Source organism: Colobus angolensis, unplaced genomic scaffold, assembly GCF_000951035.1.
Source record: "Colobus angolensis palliatus isolate OR3802 unplaced genomic scaffold, Cang.pa_1.0 Scaffold134, whole genome shotgun sequence".
Taxonomy (NCBI): Eukaryota; Metazoa; Chordata; class Mammalia; order Primates; family Cercopithecidae; genus Colobus; species Colobus angolensis.
Window position 1 is genome coordinate 3,759,045 of NW_012114422.1, and position 24,069 is coordinate 3,783,113.

A 24,069-nucleotide genomic window follows, 5' to 3' on the forward strand; every position below is an offset into this window, starting at 1 on the left:
CACTACTGAGCCTGGCTAATTTTTTGTATTTTTAGTAGAGACGGGGTTTCACCGTGTTAGCCAGGATGGTCTCCATCTCCTGACCTCGTGATCCGCCCGTCTCGGCCTCCCAAAGTGCTGGGATTACAGATGTGAGCCATGGCGCCTGGCCTATAAAGTATGTTTTCAACCATCAGTCACATACTTGAAATGGTCTTTATCACAAAGACAATGTAGGCAGTGTTCTCTTAAAAGAGAATCATTCAAATTATCCAGAATATGAATAACAATTTTATGTTAAAAAGGAGGCAAACATAAAAATTCAAAAACAAAATTAAGAAATTCTTGGAGAGAACTGAAGTTCTTCTGAGACTGTGTCCATAGAACTCTAGAGACAAAACAACAACAACAACAACAACAAAACAGCTGCAAGAATACTGCAGCCTTCTGGGTTGGGCAAGCATGACACGTGCCCACAGCAGCAATGTCTCCTTTTATGGTGAGACATGAGATTTCTATAGGTTAAAGTAAATAACTGTGAATATGAACTAGAACAATTCTCACACTTCTGATCTTCAAGTGATCTATAGTTATAACCAATAAAATGTTGATTAAACTATCTGTTTGAGGTAAAAGCTGAAGTGTTTAAAAATGAGTAGCTGGCTATGGAAGAACTTTGGAAACTGTAATATCCACTATGTAGAATTAAGGTTTTCTTCTGAATTTATTCTAAACATCAAATTGAAAAGCCTTACCTAAAGAGCCATTCATGTGATGTGACTCCATTCCTCCTAATCCACCCATGGGACCATCTGACCCAGGGCCCATTGGAAACTATTTTAAAAATGAAGAAAATCACTGTAATCACACTGAAAACAATGGCTTATCTCAATTTTACAATATATTTAACATTACAAGACACTGCCACAACTTATTTTTACTTTCAAGCTATGGAGATCTTTTACTTGATGTTTTTCAGGCTTGTGGATTCTCTAACCGGACTGTTCACCTCTCTCATATCATTTTCTCTGTGTTCCACATATAGATGTTTAGCTTAATCCTCAATCGTCTCCAAATTTTTCTTCTTCAGATATACTCAGAAACTGTATAAATTCCAGTGCAAATTAGAAGATAAGCATTTTCCTCTATGATATTGACAAATTTTCTATTGAAAACCAAAAGTGGTTCTTAAGAAGCTGTTAAGGATATTGGCTTATTAATAAGAAAAATTCAATGTCATTATGACAACATTAACATTTTTCTTAGCAGGCGATCTGTCTTTGTTTAAATGGACATAATAAATAATTTCATCTTATAGGTTAAATACATTTCACTCCTTGGGGATGGCTGAATATAGCTAATTCTTCTTGGCAGGCTCAATCATGTTACTTCAATGACACTCAGACGTTCCACGGCAATTCTGCTTAACATTTTTTAAAGTAGTGGAATTCTTTTCCTCTTTCCTTTCTTTTCAGGTGAAATCTGACATTAGAAGCCTAGTACAAAACAGGTGTGCTATGATGGAGTTGGTAATAGAGCACCCATGGCCACCCACTCAGTCTTCCTCTCATCTCTCTAGAACACTGAGGAAACCTGGAGCCCAGTTCAAAGACAAGTTACCTATGATTACCTTACACTTACAGGTAAGACAGCCCACTGAAAACACTTTCTCTTCAAATTTCCCATGCCAAAAGCATTTCTACCATGTTGTATGGTGCAGAATATTGACTATGGTGTGTGGATGGAGTGGTGGTGGTGAGTAATCATGAAGGCTTTTAGGGAGAAATAACTGCCTTTGGCAGGCAACCCTGTACTTCACCACCTCCATGTGGGAATAATATGGCCTTCCATCACTGTGGGCAATACAAACCACACGCTTATAACATTCCCCAAGAGAATGCCAATTTTGCTTGGTAAAATTGAGTATCTAAAAGCACACAGGCTGGTGTTCAGTAAACAAATTGGAATATGTATGCCTCACTGATGTAAGACATATATAAGTCAAAGAAATTGATTTACACTTATTGCTATTATTTAGCTTTTATCAAAAGCATAGTTTAGATACGGGTTGAGAAACTGGTGCTGGTAGGCCTAGTAGACTGCAAACTTTTATCTGGCTCCTACAGTGTTTTAAAAGATGCTAAAACTATAGGTATATATATTTGGTCAGTTTAGCATATAACATATATATCTTCTGATTTTTCTTTGATTTCTGCTACCCTATATACACATGTATATGTGTATTAACTATAATCTGTTATAAATATTTTTGTAAACATGTAGGCCTTATAGATAAATAAAATGTTTTCCTGTGAGCTTCTGTGGAAAAATCACAACCATATGCTTTATTAAGAACACCCAAGTTCTTCCTGTAATAACTGCTTTAGCTCCATATTTAAACTCTAGATTTCATATTCTAAAAAAAACAAGCATAACCAACTTCCTCCTTTATTTTCAAGTTTATCAGGACAAAAAAAGATCACAATGAAAAAGCTTAGTGATGCTAAAAATGAGGTTAATATAAATGATTATATATAACCTGTCATTTTCAAGTAGTATATATCATTAATTATTTACAATAAAATGAAACTAATGTATAATTACTTTTAAATTATATTGATATAAAGTCTCTGTTATATATGTGTACTATTTTTTTAGCCCAGCTCAGATAAAAGAATCTGACTTTTTGAATATCTAATAAGCTCTTGGATAATAAAATATAAAGTTTAAACAACATACAGGACATGGAATGCACTCAGAGTTTGAAAGTCTTCAAATATATTCCAAAAATTTAAAAAATTCATATTTACATTAGGTCTGTTAGGTCCAGGAGGTACTGCATTCATTAAAGTATACATGTTATCGCCAGAGTTGGTTGAATCTGAAACAAAATATTACTTAATTAAAATATTTCTTTAGAATCTATACCCAATTCATCACAAAGTAACGATCAAAGATGGTTTGCATACATACACCTCTCTATATAAGCTGCAACACTTGAAATTGTCATTACTAAAAACAAATACCCAGTCATTTTCTGACCCCAAAATTATCATTCTGAGGCCATAAATTAGGTATGAGAAACAATCACTTCAATAATTAATGTAAAAGGAATATTAGAAATCTGAAACAAAATATTACTTAATTAAAATATTTCTTTAGAATCTATACCCAATTCATCACAAAGTAACGATCAAAGATGGTTTGCATACATACACCTCTCTATATAAGCTGCAACACTTGAAATTGTCATTACTAAAAACAAATACCCAGTCATTTTCTGACCCCAAAATTATCATTCTGAGGCCATAAATTAGGTATGAGAAACAATCACTTCAATAATTAATGTAAAAGGAATATTAGAAATTTTAAAAATTATAGTAAAGTTTTTCTTTTAAAAAAAGATACTTCTTCACTTCAAGCAATTACATGTGTGTGTATGTGTGTATATATAATATATAATATCTCTTAAAATTCAGATTCAGTCGCTTTTCAGTTTTATTTCCTTAAGTTTCCTATATACAAATCTAAAAAACAGCTTTTTTACTTAATAATTAGTGAAAACTGGTGGACTATCCTGGCTTAATTCCAAAAGAAAAAGATTAGAGTAAGAGTATACAATTAGAATAATGTAATTCTCTTGCTTGAACTAAAAGCCAGCTTCTTCCAACACAATTTCTGATGAAATGTTTTCACTCACTTTATTTTTGATTTATTGTAGTAAAAATATCTGTACTACATATCCATATAAATATATGTAACATTGTGCAGTATTTAAAAAATTTATGTTTCATGCCTGTTAGCTAATTCTAATTAAGTCTCTGAGCATACATGTTTTTATAATATAAAACCTAGAGTGAAAGGCTAAATATTTTACACTGAGAAAATATAAACGATAGATTATGGTGTTCTATGTTTCCATATTATATAATTTTCTTAAATATAATGTAGTAGGCCTATTTTATTTTGTTTTTTAGATGGAGTTTTGCTCTATTGCTCAGGCTGGAGTGCAGTGGCATGATCTTGGCTCACTGCAACCTCTGCCTCCCGGGTTCAAGTGATTCTCTTGCCTCAGCCTCCCATGCAGCTGGGACTACAGGTGCGTGCCACCACATCCGGCTGATTTTTTGTACTTTTAGTAGAGACGGGGTTTCACTGTGTTAGCTAGGAGGGTCTTGATCTCCTGATCCTGTGATCTGTCCATCTCGGCCTCCCAAAGTCCTGGGATTACAGGCATGGGCCACTGCGCCTGGCCAGTAGGCCCATTTTGAGAAAAAGATGTGTTTAAAATTTTTGTGCTGATTCGAGACAGAAGGTAAGTATCATTTACTTTCTCACGGCAGTAACCATAGAGTGGCAATTACTTTTCCTTTTACTGTGTGATTACTCATTAGACATTAATAAGTTTATTATTTTAGTGTACACTACTTACAGAGTAGGTCTCATGTCATTTATTGGTTGGCTGTCAACAATGACCCATAAATCTAAATACTGTATTTTACTTCTATTTGAATACAACATAATGTTGAAAAAGTTGGAGTGCCCACCTCAGGTTGACCCTATTTGTTTATTCTAAGGAAGTTCCCAGCCTACTTTCGTGGCCTTAACTGTTTTTACATCCTTGTGTGTGCTGTATTCCTGTCAACCCAGGCTACTGGTTTTTTCCTGCAGGTGACCAACCTTTCCACCTCCATGATTTTGTTCTTTCTTCCTCCAAACAGCCCAGTCTCTACACACTGCAATTCTACTCATTGCTGAAGGGCTATCTCAAATGTTATGTGTTCTGCGAGGTTTTTTTCCTGGTAGTTGCAAGTGCATGAGTGCTCCCCTCCCACTGAGTTCTGCCTTCCATTATAGGAATATTTTACTGCTTTATTCTTTCCTCCTGCTTCCAACTAGGATATAATAAGCTCATAGAGAGAAGGAAAGGGACCATGCCTTACTCATCTTGTGTACTAAAGACAGTAAGTACTGCTAACTTAAATTTAACTGTTGGATCACACACACGATTAACTTAAAAAAATCTTGGATTGCTTTTTAAACATAGGAAATCTTCAAATGGGTTTTCAACTGTATTGGCCTTAATCTTGTTGAAAGGAAGATGGGTTATGTATTTTAAATATGCAGAAAGAAAAGAAATTTATCATTTTAAGGACTAATCAAGAATATAATTTCATCTGCTACAGAAAAAATTTGAGAGGGATAAGATTGGCATTTATGGCCGGGCGAGGTGGCTCACACCTGTAATCCCAGCACTTTGGGAAGCCAAGGCAGGTGAATCACTTGAGGTTGGGAGTTCAAGACCAGCCTGGCCAACATGGTGAAACCCTGTCCCTACTAAAAATACAAAGATTAGCCAGGTATGGTGGTACACGCCTGTAATCCCAGCTACTCGGGAGGCTGCAGCAGGAGAATCGCTTGAATCCGGGAGGCTGAGGTTACAGTGAGCTGAGATTGTGCCACTGCACTCCAGCCTGGGTGACAGAGACTCTGTCTCAACAAAGAAAAAAATATGTGTGTATGTATGTGTGTATATATATATGTGTGTGTGTGTGTGTATATGTCTGTGTGTGTGTATATATATATTTACTGGAAAATGTCTGACTTCTTTTTATGTACAGAAAAACTTTACAATAAAGTGGACCTCCTGGGACCTCTTTTCTTGTGGGTGGGGTGCTGGCTGAGTATTATAGGAGTGACTGTGACACAGGATGAACACATAAAAGAGTATGCAAAAAGACTAGGAAGATGTACTTGTGGCAATTTCTGGTTTGAGAGGAAGATGTAGTAAGATTACTTATTGCCTGCAATGTCCAGTGTTGCTCCAAAAACATTTTTTTAGTCTTATAGTGAAGCATTTATTATTCACATGCTACCTTCATAAATTAAACATTAACTTCACCATGTAAGAATGTAAATATGGGCAACATGATCAGGTGATATAATTCTATCTTCAATGAATTGTATCATTTTCAATGAAGATGCCTTCAGGACACAGACCATTAAACATCCAAGGAGTTAGTGAAGCAAAGTAAAATTTTGTATTAATTATCAAGTTTATGATTTTTCTAAATTAAAAGGGCTCAAAATTAAAAATTTTTATTGGTATGATCAATGATACTGAATTTCAAGCTTCCATCTTAATTTCAACAAGCCAGTTAAAAACATATGAGTTTAACAGTAAAACATCATAATCGAAAATATTTTATAATTATTAATATTCCCCATCTACTTAATCATCCCAAATAATAACTGATAGAGTTTTAGCCTATTTCTTTGTTTTCTACTTTCTAGATGTGTGTTATAGTTTCAAATGAAACTGTGATTATATTGCTGAATCATGAGATTTTATTTTTTCATGTCATTACAAATTCTTTGATAATAATAATAATGGCTCTATTATACTCCATCTTACACTTTAAACATTAATTTAATAGTTCCACTAAAATTGAATTAGGCATGAAGTTTGTGTCTACTGTTTTATTCTTGAGTATAACAAATAAACATTCTTCTACATAAATCTTGGGTTGTATCTCTGTCTAATTTCTAGTATTAGAATTAGAGTCACACGGTATGAACCTTTTCATGGCTCTTGACACATTTTATCATAGCACTTTCTAAGAGAGTGTGCCAATTTAGTCTTCTACTGTTAACAACCTCAAGACACATTTAATAGTCTGTGTTAAAGTCTCAAAAATAAAGGATAAAACTATTTATATAAAATGATTATGAAAATATTGATGTTTCAGTTTAGAAGATAAAAAACTTTTATTATTACACAGTGAATTTATTAGCTGACTAATAAATACTTATAGACATGCAGGGTAAATAATACTGTAAATATGTCTTCATCCTTCATTCGTCTTAGTAAGATAATAGATCTCATGACTCTGATTTGGCATTTGAAACCTAATGAATCCATGTATTTAATGTTTTATTTATTCAGAAATTTTCTAAATTGTAGAATATTTGGATAGTTTTCTCAGTCTCAAATCTTTAAGTCTGACACATTTTTGGGCAATTCATACAGATCAACAGTTTTCATCCTGATTAAATCTGACACCCACACCATAGGAATTTTCTAAATGCTTAACTGGATAATAGTTATTTAAGAACACTATACTTCTTCCTACCCTGCTGCCTCTACTCTTTTAACCATCATGAGAACATGACTACTACTACTACCTTTATTTCATGCACAATTTCTATAGTCTGTGATTTTATTCTAATAATCAAATATCCATGTGGCTAGTTTGATTACAATACCTGCTGGACTAGGCATGATGGGTGTTCCTGGTGGCCCTCCACCTCCTGGAGGACCCTAAATAATTACACAAAATTTCAGTAAAAATAAGGCATTGCATAAGAAAAAACAGAAGTTAGACTTATATCTATAATAATCCAATTTGAAAATAAGAACAGAAATACATTTTCTCTATAATTTATTTTCTTTGAATGCACAATCATTTAAATATTCTACAAAACATAATTTAGCTTAAATATGTTGAGATTGTTTTGACAAATTTCCAAAAACAATGAGCCTGTAACATTAACTCATTATTCATGACTTAATTATATCAGTTACAATGACGTTAAGAAGAAACCATTCAACAGGGCCTTTAAAAATCCATACAACAGAAATAATTCATATGTATTTTTAGTTTTTATAGAAAACTAAAATGATATTGACTTAGAAAATATCTTTAAAAATGAAGATATCTGCTTATTGATTCATATTTTTTAAAAAATGCACTGATGTCATTTCTTTCTTCTGTCAGCATCAATTGCAATGTTTCTGGAGCACTGTACCTTCCACTATCACATCAATTAGAAATGAAAGGCAAAGTTGACTAATGCTGTGGGTTACTGAGGCTGTAGCTACACGATCAAACTGAAATGGAGATTAGGTAATTCTAAAGTTAATTCAATAATTACACATAACCAAAATAGATAAGTCAGGCAATGGGTTTTAGGCTTTTTCAGATGCTCTATATACAGCAATCAAATTAACTTTTAAATGGCAAAATTTTAACCCATTCTGAAGGAACAGATACAGCCTGCCAATTATTTCAGATGAGATTGGGCACATTCAGGGTGGTATGGCTATAGATCTGCCGATTATTTCAAATAATATCTGTATTTGCACAATTTAAAATTTATTTTGAATAAATGTCTATAATTTCATAAAATGATGTATCAGCCTTATTCATTAGTGACTTTAAGAAAAAATAGGTTTTATACAAATTTTCTTACTTTCATTTTTATTTCATAGAAAACGCAAAGAAAGACTTGCTTAATTTTATAGCTTACATGAACACTGAACACTAAGTTCACAGGTCCAAAGCAGTGTGTGCTTTTCACTATATTAATAAAACACTATTCCATGGAGAGTGAAATGCTCACTGATTTCTTCTTGTGCATTCCTTTTTTTCCCTCCAGTTAGCCACCACTTCTGAACATTTCTGTAGGAAAGATTTCCCTTGTTATCATCTTATCCTTGTTTCCCTGTTAGGCGTTTCCCTCTAAATGGTGTAACATATTTTCCTCTATGTTGACCCTGAGATGTGGCTAGGATCATAATGTGATGATGATTAAAAGGTCACTTGTAAGCTCAGGAGTCCATATAAAACTTGTTAATTTGGCTTCACATTGATATTAATTTTTGGAAAATTTTAATGTGTACTAAATAGTAATAATGATAAAAATAAGTGTTCTCAATTTCAAGGAATGACCAAAAAATGAAATGATTCCTCTAAATTATTAGTCACTATTCTGCCGTCTAATTCATTTGTGATTGGGGGAAAGTTTAATGTCTTAGACACTATGTGTGGTGCATAGGGTTGCATGGGGGTGTAGATTATTCTCCAGGAGAACTGCAATTTCAAGCATATTATTGTGTAACTGGGGATTACTCTCTTCATGATTGGACAGAGTGTATTGTACTGGTTTTCAGAAACATATGCTGAAGTAAAACACAGTACTCAGGGCAATTCTGGCCAGATTGATAACTGTTTCACTAATGAACATCAACATATGTACTGAGGTTGACAGATGAAACAACTCAAGATGTTCACTTCTTGGCCAATACACAGGGGCTCTTCTTAACATCTGGACAACTATTTCATTGCCCAAATAAAATGTAACATCAATTCTTATGAGCAAACAAACCCAAATGTACTTACTACGTAATTCCCAGGAGATGCTGAGGAGTATGGTATCTGGAACACGAATAGGACAAAAAAAATTTTTGATTCATGTAGCAATATGGACATTGACCTACAATGAATTTATTTTATGATTTTTTGTCAAGTTTTAAAATGTATCACAAAGCATAGTAAAGGATAAAAAAATTTATATCTGTTTAAGTACTGGAAAACTGAATAATAATAACTTGGATTTACACAAAAGAAGATAGATTTTAGTCAAGAGGATTTTAGACAGAATAACTGCTTTAAGTTACATTGGTTTCAGGTAAGTTGTACACATCGCATGATACTAATTACTTATTCTGTAAGTAGAAATATATATATATATATTTGTGTACATAAAAAATGGGAAACCAGAATTTTTCAAATCAGTAGTCTTTACACATACAATTTCTAAGCTGTGTACTTTTTTTTTTTTTTAAGACAAGTTCAGGCTACTACATTCATGCAGTATGGGTCAATACTCGATAAACAGCCCTTACCACTTCTCCATCCTTTTCTAATTAGATACTAGAAAACAATATAATAAATGCAAAAAAAGTTTGTTAATACGAGTCTCCAAAGACTATTAATTTGTGGGGATCAGATGTGGGTAACGAACTCCCTCTTTCTCTTCAAATCAAGCTTTTCACCAACCAAGCTCTTTTCTAGAGATGATAAGGTATTAATACCACATTGCTGTGATAATTTAAGAAATGAAAAACCAGAAAACCTACGTTTAAAAGTAAGCCCTTGAGTGTGTATATTAATAGTGAAAGTTAAATCCAAATATTTTCTTTTTTCACACAAACTCACTAACTCACTTGCATGAAGATGCTGTACATCTATAACAGATATTTTTGTCTTATTCTGAAGAACACCAATAGATTACTCTCTACTTGAAGTCAGACAGCCAGGGCCAGAACAGGACCCTTAGAGTAGTGAAAAGATTAGTGCTTGTACTATTCTAAACCCTCTATCCCAGTACCTGCCATATAATTAAACATAAAAATAATATGAAACCATAAAGTAAGTATAAGGAAGTACAACCAAGTTATGATTTCCTCTTGATAAATAATTACTTGATTTTTTGGAAATATTTAATATTAAGTTACTTGAAAAGCTTTTCTCCTCCGTATTTGGTGTTCCTGCTTTGCCTTAAGCACAGAACACATGTCCCCGAGGCCCTGCTTGGTCTGCCTATGAGTAATTCAGCACTGCAGATGGCCACTGATAGAATGCCCAGCATCACTAGGGATGAGAATTAATTCTGCTGAGTACCGAGATTTTTTTAAGGCAGTAAACGTTTACTTCATTTAGTGAATGAATACAACTTTGCTCTCTTGGGTCTCCTTCAGTTCATTATCTACCTACCATTCATCCTCTGCTTCTCATTTTTTTGGAGGGGACAAGGTCTTTTTTGTCACCCAGGCTGGAGTGCAATGGGACAAACATGGCTCAATGCAGTCTCGACCTCCAGCTCAAGAAATCCTCCTACTTTGGCCCCACAAGTAGTTGGGACTAAGGCGTGCTCCACCGCGCCTGGCTAATTTTTAATTTTTTGTAGAGATGCAGTTTTTCTATGTTGCCCACGCTGGTCTCAAACTCGTGAGCCAAGCGATCCACCTGCCTTGACCTCTCAAAGTGTCAGGATTATAGGCCTGAGCCGCTGTGCCGGGCCTACTTCTTATTTAAATGTGAGTCTGCCTTTTCCAAATCACCAATTTATCTATTGGCTCCTGGGACCAATTTCATCTCTCTCTGTTTTTAGCACTTGGCTCATGTTCTTCTGTCACTCTATATTGCCTATCATCGTTCTTAAGCAACTTTAAGATACAATCTAGTTAGCCTTTAGATCTTTGGAATTTACAGTTCACTACCTTCCTTTACTTTACAGTATATTCCCCTCTCCTCCATTTATGAGTATGGTCATATCCTAGGACTCTTTACTGAACAACTAACTCCCTTGCCTGACATCTTTCTTATTCCTCATGACACTTACAAAAATTACTCTACATTCCAACCAGGGTTTTCTAGGATCACAATTCCACCATGTTTACTTAGTACATTATTTCTCTATTAGTTTATGACTAAACTGCCTCTGCCCCTGCTTCGTGGCACTGTCAACATTTTATTTCTGGCTCCAATGTCTTAAATTTATTATCATAAAGCCTACTTTGTTAATTTCCATTTCTTTGATCACCCTCTAGCCAGCCAACCTTTCTGTTTTAAAGCACAGATTTCCTGGAGAGAAACACAGAACAAAGTTGCCAAGGTCCAAAATGTAATCATGCTCTCCAACTTCCACCTCATCTTAACTAATATCTGGAAGCATTTTTGGCTCAGCCTTTATGAAAGCCTTGAAGCTTACTGGTAATGTGTCAGTAAACCCAGTACACTTCATGGGGGACAAAAAGCCCTGATTTATAGTATTTGCCAGTTACTGTGATGTAAATATTTCCACATGGCAGATTTTAAGCTAACAGTGGTTTAACAAACAGCTCATGAAATTCCTGAATATTTAACAATGGACTCTTGTGAGCTGGCACTCACGGTGATTACACCATCCTGAGTAAATATTCTGTCTTCCTGTCATACATTGAAGCTATCGCGCTCTTGCTTTACCTTCATTTTCAGCTCAACATTCCATTATTTATAGATTTAAATTTTCAAGTACTCATCCCAGATAGGAAAAAACAAACTTTCTATTTATTTCCAAAGGTAGCTTTTTCCCAAGTATCTCCTTCTTAAGTCCTTGCTCCTTTTATATTATTTATTTTATTCTTTTAATTTATTTTTTGAGATGGAATTTTGCTCTTGTTGCCCAGGCTGGAGTGAAGTGGCGCGATCTTGGCTCACTGTAACCTCTGCCTCCTGGGTTCAAGCAATTGTCCAGGCTCAGCCTCCCAAGTAGTTGGGATTACGGGTGTCTGCTATCATGCCCGGCTAATTTTTGTATTTTTAGTAGAGATGGGGTTTCACCATGTTGGCCAGGTTGGTCTTGAACTCCTGACCTCAGGTGATCCACCCGCCTTGGCCTCCCAAAGTGTTGGGATTTACAGGCGTGAGCCACCGCACCTGGCCTCCTTTTATATTTTTAATTTCTCCTTCTTCATGATTCCTTCAAACAGTTAAATATAATAAACATTTAAAAATACTTTTTAAAATGTTATCTCAACTAGTTGTTCAATTTCTTTCAATTTTTTGCCCTGTCAAGCTCTTTAATTTTGGCATATGCTGTTTCTATTTCATAGTCTTTGATGTCTTTATTAAAAATCAGCACTTGGGCTCCTAGTGCTAGGACTAGTATTATAAAGGACGTAAAATGTAACAATATAGGTAGAAGTACCATGTGGGTACAGAAGACATATTTGAGCTGGACATCTGGGACTTACAGAGAGTAGATGCCTATCAGAAAGACAAAGAGAAGAACTGCTATAAAAAACAAAGAAAGAAAGAAAAGAAATCATGGTTTATTTGGAAAATGCTATGCTATGGTATATAGCTGCTATAGTGTGGGGCTTACAGGGGTTGTGGTAAAGGGTGAGGCTGCACAGTCAGACTATGAATGAATTTATGCTGTAGGAAGTAAGGAGTCATGGGTTTTATAGAGACACATTCAAATGTATGTTTTTAAAATCTTTTTTTATTTTTAAATGTTTTGTACAGACAGAGCCTCATTTTATACAGAAAAGCTGGACTCAAACTCTTGGCCTCAAGATATCCTCCTGACTCAGCTTCCTGAAGTGCTGGGATTATAGGCATGACCCACCACACCTGGCCCTAAATTTATGTTTTAGAGAAATAAATCTAGAGGCATCATGGAATATGAATACAAGTTAGAAGACCATTGGAAAAAATCCAGGCAAGAGATGATAAAGAGTGATAGGCAGTGCTGATGAAGATAAGCAGGAGTAGGAGAATCTGAGGGTCATTTCACAAAGTACTTGGCAGAGCTTGGTGACAGACTGGGTATGGCAGACAAAGAAAGGAAGAAGTTAAGATAATTCCTAGGTTTTCAACTTGGTGACTGGGTAGATGATGGTGCTACTCATTTACACATAGGGAATTCAGGAAGTGGGGCAGGTTTGGGGAAATGTTGGATTATTGGATTTGAAGGCACCAGTAGACACTGAGGTAGATATGATAAACAAACTTTTAGAAACACAGGTCTAGAACATACCAGAGACCAGGACTAAGGATACAGCTTCAACTGAATAAATTTCTACTTTGTGCTGGACAAGATACTTGATCTAGGATTCAACTAGATTTTTGGTAGTTGAAACAATATGGTAACATTAAAAAAAAAAAAAAAAGGCAGCCAAGAAATATAATTAGAAAACATTGCCAATTAAGAATGGGTGGAGACCAGGCATGGCAGTTCACACATGTAATCCCAGCACTTTGGGAGCTGAGGCGGGAGGATTACCTGAGCCCAGGAATTTGAGACCAGCCTGGGCAATATGGCAAAACCTTGTCTCTGCAAAAAAGCAAAACAAAACAAAAATTAGCCAACCATGGTGGCATGTGCCTCTAGTCCCAGCTACTCAGGAGGCTGAGGTGGGAGGATTGCTTAAGCCCAGGAGGTGGAGGTTGCAGTAAGCTGAGACTGCACCACTTGCACCACTGCACTCCAGCCTGGGCAACAGAGTGAGACCCTGTCCTGACCCACTCCCTCAAAAAAAAAAAAAAAAAAAAAAAAAAGAGAGAGAGAGAGAGAATGGTGGATATGTGACTGCATGAAAATCAGGAGAAATATAAAAAGTCAAGCAAGCTAGATTTTTTAAGGAGGTGGTGGATGCAGTGATTAGGAAATATCTAAACTGGGTTTATTCTTGAACGCTGTCAGGCTTTTAAGCTTTTTATGTTTCTGTGATACACCTAAAAGTAAATAATAAAAAAGTAATAAATATATGGAAAACTAAAGAAACATTATTAAACTGAAAAAAGAAAAGATATTAAGACAAAACCAAGGAGTCAAATATCTCAAAAGTTAGGTACGATGAGGACAGAAAGTAAGTCACTGTGTTTGGTTGGGAAGTAAAAAGTCACTAATAACCTTCAGAATAGGACTTTCATGGGAATTGAAATGGGTTGAGAAGTAAATTCAATAAACTTCCATTCATTACCTGTTATGTTTCAGGCACTTCATTGCCACATGGTGATGAAAAAGACAGAAAGGCCAAGAAATTAATTATCTAGGAGAAGGTGGTGAGGGAGTGGAAGTGTGGGAGACATGGGATGGTGGCTGGAGACTGAGGAAGGGTTGAGAGAAGTTTTGTAGTGGTAACCCCTCCCAACTCTGGAGGAGTGGAGAACTAGGGCTTTCAGGTTGTCTTGGGATTTTGTTCACGGCATGGCACTAGAGGAAAGTTCCAGTCAATGGAAAGGAATATAGACTAAAGACTCATCTGAAAGAGTGAATGAGTAGGATATGCAAAGAAGTAACAAGAAATAGAATAAAGAGAATAGATAGGGACAGGCGTGGTGGCTCACACCTGTAATCCCAGCACTTCAGGAGGCCGAGGTGAGTGGATCACCTGAGGTCAGGAGTTCGAGACCAGCCTGGCCAACACGGTGAAACTTGTCTCTACTAAGAATACAAAAGTTAACTGGGCATGGAGGTTGGTGCCTATAATCCTAGCTACTCAGGAGGCTGAGGCAAGAGAATCGTTTGAACCTGGGAGGTGGAGGTTGCAGTGAGCTGAGATTGTGCCACTGCACTTCAGCCTGGGTGACATGAGCAAAATTACATCTCAAAATAAATAAATAAATAAAAGGGTGAGAGAGAGAATAGATAGAAGGGTCAGAATTGAAAAGAAAAAAATATATATATTTCTATTTCGGAGGTAAGAAGGAAGAAGGGTGACTAAAGGTCTGATAACATTGGAAGTAAAGGGCAGAATCTGAAGAAATTTGGATCTAATATTCTCTTCTTCTCCTCTGTAAAATATGACACAATTTTAGCCTATAGAGAAGGGGCCAAACATAATATAGGTGCAGAATGAGAATAAAGAATTGCAATAGTATTCACTGAGGAGGACAAGAAAAGTAGCTAAGGAAGAGTGAAAAAAACAAACTGCTGGTAAAGCATCAGGGAGGACCTGGCTGAGGTTGAACATCACAGATCCTAATTATAATGTGTCAAGCATAAGGAAAGAAATACGCATTAGACATTGTGGAAGAAGCAAAGGTGTCCTACAAATACTTCAAATTTAACGTTCAAAAAAACAAAAACCAAAGCCCCCAAACCTCATTGCCTACCTCTACACCTGCTGCTTTTCCTATGATCCTAGCTCAGTTGTGTTATTCCCATTCTCCCAGCTACCTGGATTCAAAGAGTTGAAATCACCTTCAACTCTTTCCTTCTCTTTATCCTAAATCCTCCTTCTAACCCTACCCTATACTTTATATCAAATACCCATTAAGATGAAATGAAAGGTAAAAATGAAGATGTAGAAGATAAGCAAAATTAAAGGACTAGAAAGTCAGAAACACAGAATTCGAAGAACTTATTATTTGACAGAGAATAAAATTAAGGGCCACACATACTGTCTGGCTAATCTAGACAGATCACTCAAAGGCTGTGATGAGAATCCAAATATTCTGAAATGTTCTGAGTCCCAATACCCATAATTGTGGTGCTCTGGTAGAGGGCAGAGGGCTTTCATTTTGTTAAATGATCTGTAACATTTTAGATAAGTGCCTTTCTTCAACTGTGAAGTTTAAAGCTATCTTACAAGCACTGGTTTACTAGAAATAAGGGAAGATAATATCAAGACATTATCTGTGCCACATGAAATTTAAAAATTCTACTAAATTTTAGTGCTTTTTTAAAAGAATGAGCACCTATTTGTATAGAGCAGAGCCTATTTGGAGTAATGTGTTCATATTTCCTTTAGGCTTAATCACTATTAATAGATTCTTATATTTTCCTTAAAGGAATTTCTCTTTTTCCTCTGACAAGTAAGCGAATTAATGAATACAATGCTACACTGAACATTTGTTGTTTCTTCCTATCCCCTCTTTTACTATCCATTCCTTTAATTTTCTTTGGTGAACTATTTCTGCCTTATTTTTTCTCCATGTGGCATGGGTGGGACTCAGGATGACATTATTTAAACTTCTGGAACCAAATGTGCTCAAAACCAAAAATATTCCTAGACTTTTCAGATATATGATCCAGTAATACTCTTTTTCAGTACAAGTCTAGTTTGGTTGGTTTTCTGGACCTTGTAATCAAAAGTGTCTATTTTCAACAAAATGCTTGATAATGATCAGAACTTGCTGCTTAGCCAAACCAAAGATCACAATCCTTTGTAATAAAGATAAAAAATGAAAAGTTACAATTAGGGAGTTTGTAAATAAACACCTAAGTAAGAATCTGAGACCAATACTGACTATAATGCTCAGAGGTAAGAAAATTAAAAATAAAAATCCTAACTTTTATTCGGAATTAAAAATATGAGTTTGCCCTTAAAAATGTTTTTCCTGCTGTCATGTAAAAGGGTGCCAAAAATATTTTTGACCAAAACACTTTTATATGACAAAATTGTGGACAAAGATTAGGCAATAAACACATATATTATGGATAATGACAAACAGGTTTCATACTTTCAGAGAAGTGACTTATAAACATGGAAAGTAGAAAGGCTAGACTGAACCCTGTAGGGATGGACTGAAATGGAAGCATCAGTGTGCACTCATGCACATTAGGTAAAGGTATAGATGTGTGTGGCTATGTGTATACACATAGATATGTTTCCTAGTTCTGTTAGTTGAGAGGGTCTAAAAGTTGTATTACTCTAGTGGGTTCTAAATACCAATATCCACTAAAAGAACCCCAAGCTCCTTAAAGAAGTGGCTGTTTCCAGGGCTAAAACTGGGAAAATATAAGAAGAGCTTCAAAGTGCTCAGAAAATAATAGGGACATGTTAAAAGATTAAGTGATCTAGCTTAAAAGGGAAAACTTGGAACAATTTTAGCATCCTAAACACAGAGAATAAAATAATTCATGAATATATCTTACATACATAAATGAATATGAATGGAAAAGAAAAAACAACTGTTATAGTTAGCTAACTAATAAATGGAGAAGAAAAGACAGAATTCAAAATATCCATTTGACAACCAATGAAGTAAAAAAGTGATTCAGGCAAGAATCATCAATAGATGTCCAAAATAGCAGATGAAAGTATAAGGAGGAAGAGGAGACTTACTATATACATTCAAAGTGTGTCTCTAAGTTAATAAGTACAAGAGGAAAAATAGTGATTTTATAGTGGAGAAGCCTGACAAGCATCGCCTTAACTAAATGATCAAAATTAAGATTAACAATAATGGGACAAATGATGAGAAAAACACATTTTTTTTCTTTTTTTTTTGTTGGAGACGGAATTTCACTCTTGTTGCCCAGGCTGGAATGCAATGGCAAAATCTCGGCTCACTGTAACCTCTGCCTCCTGGGTTCAAGTGATTCTCCTGCCTCAGTCTCCAGAGTAGCTGGAATTACAGGTGGATGCTACCACACCTGGTGTATTTTTAGTAGAGATGGGGTTTCACCATGTTGGCCAGGCTGGTCTCGAACTTCTGACCTCAGGTGATCCACCTGCCTCGGCCCCCCAAAGTGCTGGGATTACAGGTGTGAGCCACCGCGCCTGGCCAAAAACTACAAAATTACTTCTGTAGTATCCCTGACAAATATGTATAAACTAAACCTAATCAGGAGGAAATAGATAAAACCAAATTATAGACATTCTAAATAATCTTGCTTGGAGTTTTTTAACTCTAAGGTTAAGAAAGACCAAAACAAACAAACCTCCTGCCCCAAACAAAAACAAGCTGAGAAACTGCTCCAAGTTAAAGGAGACAAAGAGACATGAAGGATGAATGTAACAAGTAAATTCAGATTTTCTTTTGTTAGAAAAGATTATTGGGCCAATTAGTGAAATCTGAGTAAGATCTATAGATTAGAAAATAGCATTACATCAAAGTTGATTTCCTGGCCTGGCGCGGTGGCTCACGCCTGTAATCCCAGCACTTTGGGGGGCCGAGGCGGGCGGATCACGAGGTCAGGAGATCGAGACCATCCTGGCTAACACGGTGAAACCCGGTCTCTACTAAAAATGCAAAAAATTAGCCAGGCATGGTGGTGCACGCCTGGCTGGGAGGCTGAGGCAGGAGAATGGCGTAAACCCGGGAGGCGGAGCTTGCAGTGAGCCGAGATCTCGCCACTGCACTCCAGCCTGGGCGACAAAGCGAGACTCCGTCTCAAAAAAAAAAAAAAAAAAAAAGTTGATTTCCTTATTTTGATCATTTTACTGGGGTTATAAAAATTATGTGCTAGTTTTTTAGGAAATATACATGCAAGCATTTAGGGATTTTAGGGATAACGTTTCAGGAAATTTAAACAGTTTAAAAATATGTTTATGTAAAGAGAGAAAATCATAAAGCAAATGTGGTAAGACATTAACAATTGGGAATCTGGGTGAAGGGCATATGCAAATTCTTTGTAGTACTCTTGCAATGTTTAAATCTGAAGTTATTTCAAAATAAACATTTAAAAGAAAAAATAGTAAACAAAACATTTGAAAACAGCAAAAACAAAACAACTACTTTAATATGCTGCCTTGAGGAGTCAGAGACTAACTGTAGTGATACAAACTGAAAAGTGTCTTAATATTAAATATGGGCAGGAAGTCTAAGAACTTGGAATTCAACATAATTTGGATAAGTTGTCACCACAAAATGATCAATGGTTTTGGGGGAAAAATATCTCCTTAATACTTTTTGCTTCTGTTTCATAGAAGCCCTATGTCTTTGCTAGAAAGTCATCCGTTATCTATGATTTTTTTTTTCCTTGTTCTTATAATGGTCATTTTCAGAGGCATACTTTTCCTTCGCATGCTCAGAATGATGACAACTTTCTCTTTCTAAAAGAAAACGATAGGCCTCCTCCACTTCTTTTCCCTATTCACATACTTTGAGTAAGGGTAGATGTTTGCACAGTTGATATATATTCATGGAGGAGACTGCTTTCAGCTTCATTACTTGCCTATACGTGTGCTGATCAAATGCCCATTTCAGACTGGTGTACAGCTTTTACCCTAATTGCTAATGTTTCTCAGGGTCTAAAATAATGCAGAACTGCTAATGTGTTACAGCGCATTCTCCTACTCACAGTGCCCAGTGCTATGAAATCCTAAAGAGATGAAGTACCTAAAAAACTAAAAGTCATCAGAACACAGAGCTCTCTTCTCATTTATACTGTTTACTTGGATAATATACCCCATTGGTACGATGCAACATCCTTGTCAATATCAACTGTTCAAACCCTGTCTACCTTCCTAGGTGCCTTGTGGGAGATATAATCTTTGGATGAGTATGTAAAAGAAAGTACTTATAGAGGTGGGTAGTGGTGGGTGTGATTTGTACTCTGGTTGCCTGCAATGGGCAGTAAAGCGATGACTGGCTGATCTGACAATGAGGAATATGAGAAGGGTTTTTGTGCTTCTACGTGGGAAGGTTTACATAGTTAAGGTGAGCCACTGGTTGTGCTTTTCCATCTAGCTTCATAAGACATGCAGATAATGGATATTCTTTCCAGATTCTGGCACTGGGAAGACTGTCGGAGTTTTCTGTGTTACAAAAACTGTTTTCTTGCAGTTTTCTTACGGGTATTTAAATACGAAGTTAAAATAAATCATCTTGACCTGCTAGACACTTTTCATTTTAAAGTGAAATCTTGAATGAATTCGTTAGGTCAAATAGTAAGAAGCTAACAGATAGTAAGAAGCAAACTCTTCTAAAGCATATAAGCAAACTAAAAGAATTTTGAAGGTGTAAAGGTATTCTATTCCAACACAATCTGGCAAGACACTATTTTAGAAGAAAGGTTTGTTGAAATTAAATAGTACACTGAAGACTCAAATGGAAGCAACATCATTCTTTTCACTTCAAATAATTTCAGTTACTTAGCAAACATCACAGCTATTAAAATTAAGAGAAAAGCAGAGAACATAAATTAACATTTTAAAAAATATATGGCAGTTATTTATTTGAGCTGAAAGTGATTCCCGCTTTAAAATAGTAATGGATTTAGGATGATTCTTCCTATACCCTAACCTTAAACATTGGATCAGTTTGATATTCATTTAACATTAAGGCCACTGCTAGCCAATGAAGATACCTTTGTACATATTACCAAAAGGCATCCTCTTTGGGTAGATGACCACTGACTTCACAAGGGGATCACAGGTTGTATTTCATTCTCCTACTGACTCCCTTGACCCAGGAACCTTTGTGCAGTGCACATACTACACAGATGTACATGGCAGGCTTCTCTCACATATCGAAGAACTCAAGGTTTAAAGACAAGAAGGAAAAACATCTCCAGGATCACAACATTAAAATCATATTAATTTTAAGACCGATAGCTTAATTTTCAACCTGTGCATATATTTCTGTGACATTATTAAGATAGATAAATATTTGTGCCATCAAACCACTGCAACAAATATATAAAGAAAATTCCCAAGATATCAGGTATACATAGAGATGTACAAGGATGGCAATTTAGCTAACAGGTACAAGGTAAATGTGCGAATGCTTTGTGGGGCAACAAGAAAGCAAACCTAGATGTAACTGATACAGCAAATGAAATCATAATAATTTGACTTCTTCTAACAGAAGTTGATAGTATTTGGCAACTTAGTGATTATTTAGTTATTTTAGGAGATGAAACCATTTTGTGACACAGATCGCTATTTATGGGCTATTGTAGTATATACTTAAGTCACACTATTTCAATTTTTATTTTTGAAAGGCTTGTTGACAATAGAATGCATGTTTATATTAGACCTTGAAGTGAAAGAAAATTATGTAATTTCAAAAAATTATGCATCTTTTTCTAAAATATATATTAAACTTCTTTTTGAATGATTACTTAAAAAAAGGTTACTACAACCACCTGCAAGGCTTTCAAAAAGCAAAATGTTTTTGTGATTTTTGTTAAATGTTACAAAATGCAAAATACTTTAAAATATATATATATATATACTCACTGAATTGGCATTTGTTGGGTTTGGCCAAGGTCTACCACCACCTGGACCCCTACAAAACAATTTGATAAATGAAATTTTAACCTATGCTTTGAATGTTTCACAATAATCAATGACAAATCATAAAATATTAACATTTACAATTCGGTTACCATACAGTTCTAGTTTGGCACTGAAATTACTCTCTTTATATTTATTTTAATAGCTTTTTATATTAATTAAGTCCCCCAATTTTATCCTCCCATGGAAAAGTTTTCTTCCCAAATTGAACTGCTTTTAGAAAGCCCAGTTTTATTTTAATATTAAATGGTTATTGTGATAAAGATGGTAATCACTCATAGGAGTAAATATATACATATATTGAAATTATAAAACACACTTCTGTAGAGAAAAGTGTTATGAACTAAATATAAACTATAATCTTGTGATATCAATATAAGAGCTTCCTGTATCTCATTCAAAATAAAATTTGTAAAACATCAATATATGTGAAATGATTGCTCTTATTAAGCGATAAGCAAATAAAAATACATAAAAGGTATCTAAAGTTGCCTCCTTTTAAAAAAACCACAGACTATCACAGATTACTTTATATATTTATTAATCTATCTTTCAATGCTACTGATGATTTAGTTACTATTAAATGGGAAATCCCATTTCTTGTTCTCATAATTTCAGTCCAGATAGTGGCCAGAGTAAATCCTAGAAAAAATGGGAGATAATCTACGCCAATATATTACTTCATTTTAGAGTAAAGGAGAATGTTCTGTATTCCACAGCTTATAAGGACACAGAGCTTTAGAAGCAAAATTAATGCCCAATTAGTTTAATCAAAAAGGTCTCTTGTCCTCATGCTTTAGTACTAAGTTGTGTACCTGAATAAATACTGTTTTATGAAAAGCAGACTACCGTCAGTCTCCTCTAATTAGGGTCATTTAAAATTCCCCTTCCTTTGAATCACTATGACAATGAATATTTTTAATTAAAAAATCCCTTGATTCTAGAGACTTTAAAACTAAAATTCTAAATCAGGAGTGTCCAATCTTTTGGCTTCCTTGGGCCACACTGGAAGAAGAATTGTCTTGGGTTACACACAAAATACACTAACACTAATGACAGCTGATGAGCTAATAATAAAAAAAAGAATCACAAATAAAATCTCGTAATGTTTTAGGAAAGTTTAAAAATTTGTGTCGGGTCACATTCAAAGCCATCCTGGGCCACAGGTTGGACAAGCTAGTTCTAAATGTTAGATAAGAGGCTGTGCAAGTTAGTTATTATATTACCCATATTCGCATGGAATATTTAGAACTATTTTTAGTTTCGTTTTGAGATTCCCTAGGGGTGTGAGCAGCAGGGAAGGGAATGAGTCCTGTCCCTGGGCTCTATTAGGAAAGCCCAAGTGGAATTTTTTCCCAATTCAGCTTAAGGTATAGAAGATACCAGTGGGGACTTGATAAAATTTTGTGCATAGGGAGAAAGAAGGTGAGGGGCATTTGTACTGATTTTCTTTGGAAATTGTTGCCTCTCCAAGATGATGATGATGATGATGATGATGATGATTTTACAATTAATTACTGGAACACTTTAGAATTTAAAAATGATTTTACCTATAGGATTCAGTGTCCTAATGGATAGAATCTAAGGTAAAACATAAGATATGTGTTGACCAAGTAGAACGTTTGGGTAGTAAGGTACATTCATATGATTTCTTTGATGTTAAATAAAACACAGTAAAAAAAATTTGAGAACATTTATCTTAAAACAACATAAAAGTACACCATATGCAGATCCTGGCAAAATTTATAGGTAATAATGTTATGTAGATAATCTTATAATTTTGAAATATCATAACCAAACAAGTACTGTATGAATAAGATGCATATATATAATAAAGTATTTTTATTTTCAAATTTGTCTAATGTTAAACATGCTAACCTAAATGTTAAAATATTAAATATTTAATTTAATTGTATCAAATTAAATGTTACATTTATGTCATAACCTTATATATTTCAATTTGATAAATACCAATCTAGTTCCAACATACTATGTATTTCATAATAAATTTCATTTTACTATTAAGTATTAATAATTCACATGGATAAGTTAAATTTCTCCTAACATTATCATTGTGTTTAAAAATACTTTAAGTTTCACAAGTGAAGGTTGTGAGGGTTACAGTAGGGAGCAGTTCTATTAGAACAACTACTTAAGCTCAGTAATTCCCACTCCTTTTGAGGGCCCTCAGTATTATTAAGAAAGTAATTTATAAACTATAACATAGGAATAATTTTGAATGAAAATTTCTATATAAGTATGGTTTGAAGTAGAATCATGTTAGCCTCATTTAAAATGAAGAGAGGCTGGACATGGTAGTTTATGCATGTAATCCCAAAGCTTTGGGAGGCTGAGGCGGGTGGATCACTTGAGCTCAGGAGTTCAAGACCATTCTGAGCAACATGTCAAAACTCCATCTATACAAAAATACAAAAATTAGCCGGGCGTGGTGGCGCATGCCTGTGGTCCTAGCCACTCAGGAGGCTGAGGCAGGAGAATTGCTTGAACTGGAGAGGCAGAAGTTGCAGTGAGCTGAGATCATGCTACAGCACTCCGACCTGGGTGGAGAAGCCTGAATTTTTTGGTAAAGAGGTTGATTTTGATGAAACCAAATCAATCACTATTACCAAAGAGAAAAATTCTCTTTTCTTTTTTTTTGTTTTTGGTTTGGGTTCTTTCACCTAGGCTGGAGTGCAGTGACAGGATCTCGGCTCACTACAACCTCCACCTCCCGGACTCAAGCTATTCTCGTGCCTCAGCCTCTCAAGAAGCTGGGATTACAGACA

At 35.2% G+C, this 24,069-nt stretch overlaps 1 protein-coding gene across 1 annotated transcript in view; it reads right to left on the reverse strand.

Annotated features, from left to right (window-relative positions):
* The window catches only part of SSBP2 (single-stranded DNA binding protein 2), a 211,739-nt gene that overhangs the window by 18,918 nt on the left and 168,752 nt on the right, over positions 1 to 24,069 (reverse strand). Inside the window, exons 9-13 of the mRNA XM_011934359.1 lie at positions 21,227 to 21,275; positions 9,162 to 9,197; positions 7,246 to 7,300; positions 2,790 to 2,860; positions 735 to 813 (exon numbers count right to left, since the gene is read on the reverse strand). Coding sequence (XP_011789749.1) covers positions 735 to 813; positions 2,790 to 2,860; positions 7,246 to 7,300; positions 9,162 to 9,197; positions 21,227 to 21,275 — 290 coding nt within the window. The remainder of the gene's footprint in view (positions 1 to 734; positions 814 to 2,789; positions 2,861 to 7,245; positions 7,301 to 9,161; positions 9,198 to 21,226; positions 21,276 to 24,069) is intronic.